Genomic DNA, 13487 nt, shown 5'->3' with positions numbered 1-13487 from the left:
CTCATGGCAGATCGTGTGTACCAGATAATTCTTACATATGTTTTACTTTTAATCTGCTAGATGTTGTAGAAGCCTTGCTGACACGGCCAAACATTGAACTCAACCAACAGGTATGTGTTTTCCTCTTGGGGTATGGTAGATCCCCGCCTGTCTGCACATTCACATTAGTCAGGGCCTTGATAAATTGTGACCACATTTAAAATGGCAGTAAGCATGGTTTTTATCCACATCCTGCGCAGTGGAGTTTGTTCACCTGGATTGCCCCTAAGGATACAGCCACACGTGGTGTAATGGATGCAGAAAATTATCAGCATCTTATGGTAGCAGCAAAGGGGATACAATTAAAACAAATCTCATCCACTCAGTAAGACATCTGCAGCAGAAATTGACCTAGGGTGTTGATTTTAAAGGGATTGCCTCACTTCAGCAAATAACATGTGTTGTTATTATCCATATTGCTTCCTTTGCTGGCTGGATTCATTTTTCCGTCACATTATACAGTGCTCGTATCCATGGTTATAACCACCCTTCAATCCAGCACCAGTGGCCGTGCCTGCATACTATAGGGAAAGGCATTAGCCTATGTGCGGTCCTATGGTCCTGGCCACCACCGGCACTTTTTTCTATAGTGTGCAAGCACGGCCACCGCTGCTGGATTGCAAGGTGGTCATAACCATGGAAACGAGCAGTGCATAATGTGATGGAAAAATGAATCCAGCCAGCAAAAGAAGGCAATGTGGACAATAACAATACATTAGTAAGTGCCTTGTAGTAACTTCCTCTACATAATAAATGCTAACTGCTGAAGTGAGACAACCGCTTAAATCTGCAGTATGTCAGTTTGGATTTCAACAGCAGATGTCACCCTTTTGCGATACTTGGGGTCCATTCACACGTCCGCAAAATGGGTCCGCATCCGTTTCGCAATTTTGCGAAACAGCTGCGGACCCATTCTTTTTCAATGAGGCCGGAATGTGCTGTCCGCATCTGCGGATCCGCACTTCCGGACCCACACTTCCGTTCCACAAAAAAATAGAACATGTCCTATTCTTGTCCGCAATTGCGGGCAAGAAAAGGCATTTTCTATGAGAGTGCTGGCAATGTCCTGTCTGCAAAATGTGGAACGCACATTGCCGGTGTCCGTGTTTTGCGGGTTCAGACCTGAGCGTTCGGGATGGAGCGCTCTGTATGCGCGTTTACAATCGCGGCTCCGGAACAAGCGAACACCCATTGTCACGCGTTCCCGCTGAAGTCTATGTACGGGAACGCGCGACAAGACGCCCCAAAGAAGCTCCTGTACTTCTTGGGGCGTCGGGCGTTTTACAGCGCGATCGTACACGCTGTAAAACGCTCAGGTGAGAACCATTCCCATAGGGAATCATTGGTTCTTGCCTGTTGAGCGTTTTACAGCGCGTAGGAACGCGCTCTAAAACGCTCAGGTCTGAACCCAGCCTTAGGGAGAAATCTGCACTAATTCCACCCTGGGTCTCTGCACCGTTATAGCACTTTATACATCTGATCTTAATAGGAGCTTCTACAGGTTAATCTGGGATTTGTTATGTTGTCAATATGAAACATAGCTAGTCTCATTTCCATCTCCTTCAAGAGTTGGGATGTATAGTACATTGCAGTGCTTTATGACAGTATTCCCCCCACCCCCGCTTGATGTTTTTCCTGTTTTTTTTGCATTGCAACCTAGAATTGAATGGTTTTCAATTTGTTAGATTTTAGTCCAAATTGTTAGTGGAATGAAAAAAAAAAAACCTTGATTAAAAAGTAAAAGAAAACTGAAATGTGCGTATGTATGTATTTGCACCCTTTGCTATGAAACCTCTAAATGAAATCTGATCCAACCAGTCAACTTCGGAAATAACATGTTTAGTTGAATAAGGCTCCTCTGTATGCAAAGTCTCTCACAATGTGAGTATAGATACTCCTGTTGTGATTATCCCCTGAGAATCCAACCTGCTGCGTTGCGAGGGTCTCAAAAGATCCGGGGCCCAAGTCCCAATGCTTATGTGCTGGATTCTCGATCCAACCACCCGCTCCTAAGACCTAGTGCTAAATGGCATATTTGGGTGGTCATTACATTCAATGCTACCAAACATACAGGAGAATATAGCACTGCTTAGCTTTTACATACAGTGAAATCTCCACTGATGTAGACGGTCTCTTTCCTTAGCTTCTCCTCTCGGCTCAGACCGCCATAATGACTTTTAGTGACAAATTGTCTTTGCAGAGTTTGCCACACAGACGTCTTAGGTTTCTCACTTATCCATCATCTTCCACCTTCTGGTACCCCCAATACTGTGCCCCCAATAGTTATAATGCCCCTCTGTAGTTCCCCATTTAATGCCCCAGTAGTATGTTCCCTTAGACTGACAAAGGGAATAATGAAATCAAAATACATGTACTCTTCTCCCAATCCTTGCTGCCATCTGTAATGCAAGCCTTTTGTCCTGCAGACTGAGTTGCTGGCATCCCAGCACAATCAGTTGTGATTACATCGTCGTACCACCTTCATCCTGGCCGCTGCGGTCGTAATGATGGGATCGCACCGCCTGAGACTCGGCAGAGGCGATAATGATGATATCATCACTTTGTAATTGACTGTGTTTCGCTGTACTGTCTCAAAGACTTCAGGCCTAGTGGCCTTTGAGATTGAATGGCAAGGACGAGAGCTATTGGCTTCTGTGCCTTTTGGCTTTATTCAGCTGGGTCGACGATAGTTGTATGTGCAGCAGCCACTACGGTCAGGACCCTAGGTAAAACATCTGCGGCTGAAGCCTGTGTGTTATGCTCTATCGATGCCCATGTCTGCAACACAAGTAAGCAAGCAGCATGAAGACCAAGGAGCTCTCCAAACAGGTCAAAGGAGGCATTAATCAGAGATTTAAAGGGAACCTGTCACCTGGATTTTGTGTATAGAGCTGAGGACATGGGTTGCTAGATTGCCGCTAGCACATCCGCAATACCCAGTCCCCATAGCTCTGTGTGCTTTTATTGTGTCAAAAAAACTATTTGATACATATGCAAATTAATGTAAGATGAGTCCTGTCCCTGACTCCTCTCACGTACAGGACTCATCTCAGGTTAATTTGCATATGTATCAAATCTTTTTTTTTTTTTACACAATAAAAGCACACAGAGCTATGGAGACTGGGTATTGCGGATGTGCTAGCGGCCATCTAGCAACCCATGTCCTCAGCTCTATACACAAAATCCCGGTGACAGGTTCCCTTTAAAGGGGTTCTTCACTTTCATTTAACTGATGATCTATCCTCTGGATAGATCATCAGGTTCTGATCGACCGGGGTCCGACACCCGGGACCCCCGCCGATCAGCTGTTTGAGAAGGCAGCGGCGCTCCAGCAGCGCCGCGGCCTTCTCACTGTTTACCGCCGGGCCGCCCGCCCACTGACGTCACGACTAGTATCAACTAGAGTGGGCGTGGCTAAGCTCCATTCAAGTGAACAGAGCTTAGCCGCGCCCACTCTAGTTGATACTAGTCGTGACGTTAGTGGGCGGGCGGCCCGGCGGTAAACAGTGAGAAGGCCGCGGCGCTGCTGGAGCGCCGCTGCCTTCTCAAACAGCTGATCGGCGGGGGTCCCGGGTGTCGGACCCCGGCCGATCAGAAGCTGATGATCTATCCAGAGGATAGATAATCAGTTAAATGAAAGTGAAGAACCCCTTTAACAAAGGCACCAACAATAACACTGAAGAAGCTCCCAAGTGGAGATGGAAGTATCCAGTGAGCATCACTGCCTTATTAAATAGCTGGTTGGCCACACCCACAGGGTTTATTAACTGGACCCTTGTCCTGGTGATCAGATGATGAGCATCTGTGTGTGCTGAGATAAATGTGATCGTCTTACACTGGACGTTTTGGGCCGATGTATTTATGATTTGTGATTTTGCCTTTTTTCCCTCAGAACAAGCTTGGTGACACGGCTCTGCATGCTGCCGCATGGAAAGGGTATGCCGACATTGTAGAATTGCTGCTCTTGAAAGGTAAATTTAAATAGTACTCAGGAAGGTTCTAAGAGGGAGAATGTGGTCCAAGCATGCTAAAAAGAAAATTACTCTTAGGGTACTTTCACACTTGCGGCAGAGGATTCCGGCAGGCAGTTCCAGATGCAAACACCCGGATCCGCCTCGCAAATACATTGCCATAACGAATTCGTCTCTCCAGTGTCATCCGGAAAAACGGATCCGGCATTAATTTTTTTTGCATTTTTAAAGGTCTGCACATGTGCAGACCAGGAAAGCCAGATCCGTTTTGCCAGAACACTTAATGCCAAATCCAGCACTAATACACTTCAATGAAAATTAATGCAAGTGTTCCGGAATTTTGGATGGAGAAAATACCGCAGCATGCTGTGGTATTTTCTCCGGCCAAATACCGTAAGGGTCCATTCACACATCTGTGTGTGTTTTGCGGATCCGCAAAACACGGACACCGGCAATGTGCGTTCCGCATTTTGCAGACTGCACATCGCCAGCACTTAATAGAAAATGCCTAATCTTGTCCGCAATTGCGGGCAAGAATAGGACATGTTCTATTTTTTTCGGGATCGGAATTGTGGACCGGGAAGTGTGGGTCCGTATTTTCGGATCCGGGCAGCACATCGTGCGGCCCCATAGAAATGAATGGGTCTGCAATTCCGTTCCGCAAAATTCGAAAACGGAATTGCGGACGTGTGAATGGAGCCTAAGAACTGATGCATACTGAACTAAATGCATTAGGATGCATTAGGATAAAACTGAAGCATTTTTTTCTGGTACTGAGCCCCGAGGACGGAACTAAATACCGGAAAACTTTAACGCAAGTGTGAAAGTACCCTTAGGAGGTTAATGTCAAAAATGTTACCACTGCAACAGCTATGCTTATGTTTCCATCGTATCCATATTCCAGTGCCTCTAGTGCATGCAGGTGTAAATGCAAGGCTGGGACATGGTCACAAGTGGGGCTATGTGCAAAACACCCCATGTGTAAGATACTTTTATTTAAAAAGAAATGTTGCCAGATAACCCTATTGTCATGACTAGGTCATGTCCTGGTACCATCCTCGGGGACTCCCTTTCTTGGAGATTCTTTTTAGAGGACTGGCCAAGCTCCGCCTTGGCTTCTGATTTATTGCCGCACTCATATGTGGACCATTGTTACCCATCTGTTTATCTATTTTGGCATAATACATTAATTCTAAGTCATTCTAAACCATTTATACTGCCCATCAAATCATAGTTCCATTTAACCCCTTAAGAACCTAGCCCATTTTCATTTTTGAGTTTTTATTTTTTTACTCCTTTTCCAGAGCTGTAACCTCTTTTTTTTTATTTTTCAGTTGACATAGACTTGCAAAGGCTTGTTTTTTGCAGGACTAGTTATACTTTCCAATGGCACCATTTTAATATGCATATGATGTAGAGGGAAGCTGGCAAGAAATTCCAGATGTGGTGGAATTAGAAAAAAAACGTAGTTCCACCATCGTTTTATGGGTTTTGTTTTTATGGCATTCCCTATGTGGGAACACTAACCTGTTTCTTTTATCCTGCACATCAGTACAATTACAGTGATATTACATTTATATAATCTTTCTAGTGTTTGAATACTTCATAAAATAAAAACTTTGGCTAAAAAAAAAAAAACATTTTTTTCTTTGCCTTATTCTGACCCCCATGACTTTTTATATTTATGTCTATTGAACAGAGGGGGGGGGGGGGGCGCATTTTTTACTGGACTATCTGTAGTTTTTATTGAAACCACTTTGGTGTGCATTTGACTTTTTAATCACTTTTTACTCCTTTCTTTTTGTGGGGAGATGAAAAAACAGCAAAACGGCAATTTAGATTTTTTTTCTGTTACAGCATTTCCTGTATGTGATAATGCATTTATATTTTAATAGTACGGGCATTTTGGGACACTGTGATGTCTTTAAACTTTATTTTTTCATTGTCTATTTTTATTTTTAATATGGGGAAATGGGGGTGATTTCAATTTTTATGTTTTTTTAATCTAAAAAAATTTTTTTTAACTTTTCTTTTTTTTTTTTTTGTAAAGTCCCCCTAAAAGACTTTAAAGTGATCATCTTATCTCTTCTCTCATAGACTGCATGAATTACCTTTCCAGTCTCTAGGAGATTCATTGTGGCTTAGGAACTTTCCTGTGGCAGGTCTTGGAGCCTTTTGAAGGGCCCAAGACTGCCATAGCAAGCAAACGGCTCCCTCAATTTCTGCACAGGGGAGCCATTCAGGTCCTGGGAGTGCAGCATAATTGATCACAGCATCTGAGTAGCTAAAAGTCTGTGGTCGGCATTACTGCTGTGCCTGGACATTGCTTCCTGGGGTCTGCTGGGTAAAACAGCATGTACCCGGCGGCTATGGCACCTGCTCAACATTTCAGCGGGTGCCATGTTTAAACCTCGGATTTCCTCTTTAAATGTACAGTGGTTGTCCTTAACCCTTTCCGGACTGCCTCAAGTATGTTTACATTGATGGTCGGGTATTTAAAAATAGCGCCGCTTGATGACACTGATCGCACACATTAAATCCCTCAGATGCTGTGGTCAATTGTGACCATGACATCTTGTAGATCAAAAACCCGGGAATGAACAATCCCGGCTGTGCACTGGCTTCACATGGCGAGGATCAGTGGAGCCGGATGCAGTGTGCGGCAGCCTCTGTACTCCTGAGCAACACGATGCCTGTGTCACCTGCCGGTGAAAAAATGTTTTTAAAAATATTTAAAGAATTACCCCTCTTTCCAAAAAAATAAAAATACATAAACTATAAAAAAAAAAACATAATGGACATCGCCACTTGCAAAAACACCCATAATATAATATAAAAATATTTATCCCATATAACAAAACAGGAAAAAAAAAATCAAAATGGCTGATTCGCAGTTTTTTTGGTTGCTTCACCTCCCACAAAAAATTGAATAAAGACTGATAAAAAAAAAAAAATCGCACCCCAAAATGGTATCACACTTTTCCAAAGTGTGTTTTTCTGTAGTAATAGGATGGAAAAACTATGCATATGAGGTATCGTTGTAATTGTACTGAACCAGAGAATGAAGGGAATAGGTCAGTTTTACTGCATAGGTAACACCGTAAAACCAAAATCCATAAAACTGTGGTGGAATTGTGCTTTGTTTTTTTTTGTTTTTCAATTGCTACCCATTTGGAAAGAAAATAGAGGAAATGTGAAAATGATTTAAGTACCTTTGTGTTTAAGTTTCAGCTTGGGTCTCACTTTTTTCCAAATATACGTTTTTGTTTTTATACATATTTCTAAATGAAAGTTACACTTGATGCAAATGCATGTGGGTGCCTGAGTTTATAAAGTGCTGAGTGGCCTTTGACAATGTGGTGTCTACTCTCAGAACATACTGTGTATAGGTTTGGGAGTTTTGTATTGAATAGTTTAGATTTTATTTGTACATGTCAATATTGTGATAACTGTCCTGGCTAGCGGAAGGGCGAAATGTTCAAAACCCCTTGGCAGTGGAAAGGTTAAAGCTACCATAAGCAAAGCCCGGAGTGGACTAAAACTGTGTCCTGTGAAATGTACGATTTCTTCTTTCTTAACAGGAGCAAGAACAGATTTGCTGAATAATGAGAAAAAGTTGGCTTTGGATATGGCTACAAATGCACAATGTGCCTCATTGCTTAAAAAGAGACAAGGCCAAGGTAATGTCTATCATTTGATTATTATTTTAAACCTAATTGAGTCATATATTCAGCCTCTTTAGGGTTTTACTATGCTGAAATTGCCCTATTCGCAATTCTTTACTATAAAGATCTTTTTGAATTGTTGTAGAATATTACTTGCAGAATACGTCTTTCCTACATGCGTTTCCATTTAAAAGTCATGTTCAAGACAGTAGTCTAGGGATTTGATGGTCTAGACTTCCATTGTGGTTTGGGTTGGTGGTAGTGTTGTTTGTACCTTGTACCACATTTATTGTGTTTTATACACTTTTTTTTCCGCCTCTTTGAAAAAAGAGAGATTAGCCTAGCGGTAAAGGGGACACGGTCTCTTTTTTTTGCTCAAATTTCTTGTGCACAGTGAGCCAACTAAGGGCTGATGCACACGAGCGAGTCCATTGCGGGAATCGCGCTCAGTATGTGAGTGTGATCCTTCGTTCTGGACTTGCATGAGCACATGGCTTTATCATCATTTATAATGCTATGTGCCTCTGCTTGACCTTACTGCTACAGGATCATAGTGACATAAAGTTGTCAGTATGATTCTGTAGAAGTAAGGTCAAGCAGAGGGACATAGCATTATAAATGATGATGCCGTGCTATCCTCCAGAACGGAGGATCACACTCGCACACAGAGTGTGATTCCCGCAATGGACTTGTTTATGTGCAACAGCCTGAAAAGGTGGTATAAACACAGACTAGACAGTCTAAAGCTGAGCCAGATTCGTCATCCACCATCAGCCACTGTGATAAATTTGGAATATTTTTAGACTGTCTGTCTAGTATAATAAAAAAGGAAGACGGCACTCACCGAATCTTCAACAGTTCGTAGCTTTATTCGGGTTAAAACATAGCAGGTGCGGGTCACAATTTGCAGAAGAAAAAGGCGACAGCTGTTTCGCGCAACAGTTGTGCTTTGTCAAAGCGCGACTGTTGCGCGAAATGGCGGTTGCCTTTTTCTTCCGCAAATTGTGACCCGCGCCCGCTATGTTTTAACCCGAATAAAGCTACGAACTGTTGAAGATTCGTTGAGTGCCGCCTTCCTTTTTTCTTCTATTTTTTATGATACCATCAGTCTATTTGTTTTGGCTGAGCACCACTCGATCAACTGCATGGTTGCTGAGAGATGTGTTACTGACACCGTACCGCATGTAGTAGTGCCGGCTGTGCTTTCTTCTTTTTACTGTGGATTTATTTACTGTCTAGTATAAGTTTGCAATGTCTAAAAATTAGATGGGATTAGTGTCCACCATCATTTGAGACCTTTGAGGGAAATGTATTTATCTCAGATTAGACCTCCATCATGCCGCAAATAAGACCTTTGTATCAGACCCCTCTTTAGACCTCAGATCAGATCTCTATGCTCTATCCAAAAAATAATAATAAATAAAGTAACTTGCTGGTCTTCTACCGGCTTAGTGACATCACACAGCATCAGGTCATAGGGCGTGCCTACGTGCATATGTCTTGACACTGTACACAGTCAGGACATGTCCAGTGCAGCGCCCGGAAGAAGACCAAGGAGTAGAGTAAAGCCAGCGCAGCGCTTCACTCACCATAATGGAAGCAGTCATTAACATTTGCACTATAAGACGCACTGCAATTTTCCTACCTTTCTTTCCCAAAAAAAAAAGTGTGTCTTATAGTCTGAAAAAGTATATATATTTTTTTCTGCAGTGGATTTGTCACATCTCTTCCGTCACGTAAAACCACTTTGACAAGCACTGTACTTTACTGCCGATTCTGGACTTAAAAAACCTGTAACAAATCTGCCAAATCAAAATGTGTATATTCACAAGTTGGATTAGGTATCAGGCAGTAAACAAGTGGTTAAAGTGGATGTCAAATTTAGAAAATGGAGTTTCATTTAGGCTCCTTTCACACCTGCGTTCAGGTGTCCGCTCGTGAGCTCCGTTTGAAGGGGCTCACAAGCGGCCCTGAACGCAGCCGTCTGGCCCTTATGCATTCTCAGTGGAGGCGGATCCACTGAGAATGCATCCGCCTGCCAGCGCTCAGGCTCCACTCCGCTCAGTGAGCGGACACCTGAACGCTGCAAGCAGCGTTCGGGTGTCCGCCTGGCCGTGCGGAGGCGTGCGGATCCGTTCCAACTTACAATGTAAGTCAATGGGGACGGATCCGCTTGAAGATGACACCATATGGCTCAATCTTCAAGCGGATCCGTCCCCCATTGACTTTCAATGTAAAGTCTGAACGGATCCGCTCAGGCTACTTTCACACTTAGAAATTTTTCTAAGTTATAATGCAGACGGATCCGTTCTGAACTGCATTAATATGAACGGATCCGATCGAACGCTAGTGTGAAAGTAGCTTTACCCTGTTAATGAATTCAAGAGTCTCATCTCTTGGCCACAGTAGAGGGCGGTTATAAAGATCCTCTCTTGCTGGAGAACCTGTTTTGCCTTGCATGACACGGGCAGCCCATTCATTTGGATGGGCACTGTGTAATGCTCCCCTGTGGTGGCGCTGCAGGAAAACTGAGAAATCGGGGTGGGGCCACATATGATGGGTCCAAACCAAATCATGTGGATTTCACTGCATAAACCTGCAACAAACATCCACAATCGACATGCACCATATGTCAAGTTATGGAGGGATTTCAGTGCGCAAAATGCCCATACCCTTACTGGCAGGTCTTCCTACAGATCACAGCTGATTGCTGGGGCCGCCGGCAGGGGGCACTTTGTAATTTGCTTATTGTCTTGGGACCCTTGAAAATGTCAGCATTGTCCAAAGCAGAGAACCCCTTTAAGAATCATTTAGTTTTTTTTAAATCTTTTTAATGTTGGGGCTTTGGCCATGTACCAGTAAAGACGCTGACTACATGAGTGGAGTCTTCTTTTTAAAATTATAAACTAGAGATGGGCAGAACAATGTAGAGTTCTTGAATTAAGCTATGCATGCATTGTGTCAATTATTCTATAGATCTTCATCCTCCATCTTTGTTTTCTTAGGCCTTGTACGAACGTCCAGCAATGCAGAAGAATACCTTGATGATGAAGACTCTGATTAGTTGTCAGCAAAATGTTTTCTCTCCAAATCCTGCATTCCAGAGCACATCCTTATTTGAAGAGAACCTAAGCTATGCAAACAGTCAATGGGGGAGATTTATCAGAACTGTCTAATAGAAAACCTTTTTTTGGGGGGGGGATTTATCATTCCCCTTATGCTTTTTTTTTTTTTTTTTTGGTGCCCAAAATCCACTGGATTTGTGACTTTTTAATGCATTTGCGACTTTTCTTGTTGCAGTCTGCATTTTTACACCGCCCTTGTCAAGCCTACGAAAAGGGGATGTAGTGAGGGCATTGTGAGGGCAGGGTCATCAGCCCCAGCTGATTCATCATTATTTATACCTGAAACTGGCGGAAATAATGACTGAAATCTAAGGCAGCTCTAAGCTACCATAGATTTCATTCCGGAGCACAGAGAGCCAGAGGAGGCAGGTAATTTATGACTAGGCCTGCACATCATCATAAAGTAGGTGAGTCCTCCTGCAGCGCAGTCCCTATCAAGACCACATCGGGCCTTTGTTTTTCATAGCAACCAATATGTACTGCTGTTGGCAACAAGGCTAGGTTTTCTATTAGACAGCTTTGACAAATGAATCTCACATGATTTTGTGACATGATGCAAAATGCCTTACAATACGGTATCGTGAATGAAAATAGACCCATTCCATGTTTTTGTTACGTGTCCACCTGATAGGATGTCATTTGGTTGTCCTATACCTGCACTTGACTTTTTTACTACTTTTATTTGTCCTGTTTAATGTCTAACATCTAACGTTGATCAGTGTCTTGATTTTCATCAGCTCTTCACCAAATAAATATTCATGATCAAAATATTTTAAGTGACTGAAAAAAAAAAAAAAAAAAAAGTTTTAACATTAACTGAATGTTTTACTTATTTGCCAATCAGACCTTGGTTGTATTTAACTTTTTGCATATAATAAATAGTCTTTAAAGTTCTTTTATGGAATGTGTGTTGACATATGTACACACATTACACAGCACATAGAAAAGTCATCCTGATCCTGCTCCCTCAGGTTTCCTGCAAATACACAGCAGCAGCATCATGAAGGACTTTGTACCGTAGTACTGAACATTGTTGTTCTGAATCCAGCACTGGAGTGAGATAGAAAACTTAGAAAAAGGATTTCCATGTGTCTCTCGCTCTTTCATGTTTCTGTAATACAATATATTACAAATTCCTATCACCGATTTATGGAGAAAAAATTCTGAAACAATGATTACACTTTTGGCTGTCACCTCTAGAGAGAGCTTATAGAATACTATTTATGCATAGAACTGTGCCACGATGATCGCGTCTCGGCCTTTTGGCTAAGGCCGGGTTGACACATAAGCGAACCCGATAAGCGCTGTTTACAAGCGTGCTTATCGGGCGTTTACATACGTGCGAGTGGAACAAGCAAACGCCCATTGTCGCGCGTTCCCGCTAGGTCTATGTGCGGGAATGGGTGACAATGCGCCCCAAAGAAGCTCCTGTACTTCTTGGGGCCTTGGGCGTTTTACAGCGCGATCGTACGCGCTGTAAAAAAAAGGTAAGAACCATGCCGATAGGGAAGCAATTGGTTTTTGCTTGTTGAGCATTTTACAGCGCGTAGGAACGCGCTGTAAAACTCTCAGGTGTGAACCCAGCCTAAGATCAAGTGTAGTATCTGTTCTGATCAGTCTACCTTGACTTGATGGCTCAGGTCCTTTGGGTACCCGCTGCACTCGGCCTTTGGGCATCGGCGATTAAATTTGTCTTAAGCTCATTGCTGCTATTGGATGTAGGGCTATTCCCTGAGAACAATAGAGTTCTGATGCTTTTGAATTGTCATTTTATAGGGAATATGTATGCATAGCGACAGTTCCTCTTTAAGCTCTGATCTTTTGTCTGGTTTGACACCGGAAAAATGATACTGCATTAATTCATTAATTGTATCTTCTATTACACAGTTTCCTCTTTAAAGGTACAAATTTGGGGGCAATTTTGTACTTATTTGAGCTAAAAATATTTTTTTCAGTTGGTCTTTATAACAAATATCCTTTTTTGTGTACATAGCTGAGATGCTGTGGCAGAAGCCTGTGAATTTTCTGTCTTTTCCATCATCTGGGTAGCAGCGGACTCTGCTCTCTCACATTATAAACACTCATTATAGCTCAGTTCTTATCTTACTGATAATAATTGGCCTAAATAAGTGTTTGTTTATGACCATTTTAGTGGTTTAGAGATAAGGGTTATTAGATGACTAGCACAAAGTGAAAGTACCAGTCACACAGAAAAACTGTTAATCTTTTGTGACAGAACGGCTTAATATTTTTAATAAAGGCCAATTGAAAATATGATTTTAAGCCAAAAGTGAGTAAAATACAATCAAATCAAAAATTGCCTCCATATGTGTTCATTGCCTTTAGGCCCTATTCACATCACTTTTTATTTTTTGTCTCCATAGCGTATATACGCTTGGAAAAGCTCCTGACCTAGACATTAAAGGGTTTCTGTCACCATAATTAACTCTATTAAACTGGCTGACATTAGCGATGTGCTAATGTCAGCAGACCTTAACTCCTAATCTTATGGATGCGCCCCTTACTGCACAATTTTAACTTTTATGATATGCAAATTGGCCTCTAGGTGCAGGGGGGGCCTTGCTCCTGCTCCTAGAGGCTCTGTTCTCCCACCTCATGTCACACCCTGCTGTCCTTGATTGACAGGGCCAGGCAGCGTTCATCTCCTCCTGCCCCCCCTGTGTGCT

At 42.6% G+C, this 13487-nt stretch overlaps 1 protein-coding gene across 1 annotated transcript in view; it reads left to right on the top strand.

Annotated features, from left to right (window-relative positions):
* Positions 1-11694, top strand: part of OSTF1 (osteoclast stimulating factor 1) — a 49082-nt gene extending 37388 nt beyond the window's left edge. The window contains exons 7-10 of the mRNA XM_044273934.1: positions 61-110; positions 3932-4010; positions 7592-7690; positions 10681-11694. Of these exons, the coding sequence (XP_044129869.1) occupies positions 61-110; positions 3932-4010; positions 7592-7690; positions 10681-10739 (287 nt within the window). The 3' untranslated portion in view covers positions 10740-11694. The remainder of the gene's footprint in view (positions 1-60; positions 111-3931; positions 4011-7591; positions 7691-10680) is intronic.
* The last annotated feature ends 1793 nt before the right edge of the window (positions 11695-13487 follow it).

This window comes from Bufo gargarizans, chromosome 1 (assembly GCF_014858855.1).
Source record: "Bufo gargarizans isolate SCDJY-AF-19 chromosome 1, ASM1485885v1, whole genome shotgun sequence".
In the NCBI taxonomy this organism is placed as follows: Eukaryota; Metazoa; Chordata; class Amphibia; order Anura; family Bufonidae; genus Bufo; species Bufo gargarizans.
The sequence above is the reverse complement of the archived record's forward strand: the minus strand, read 5'-3'. Positions and strand labels throughout refer to the sequence as shown.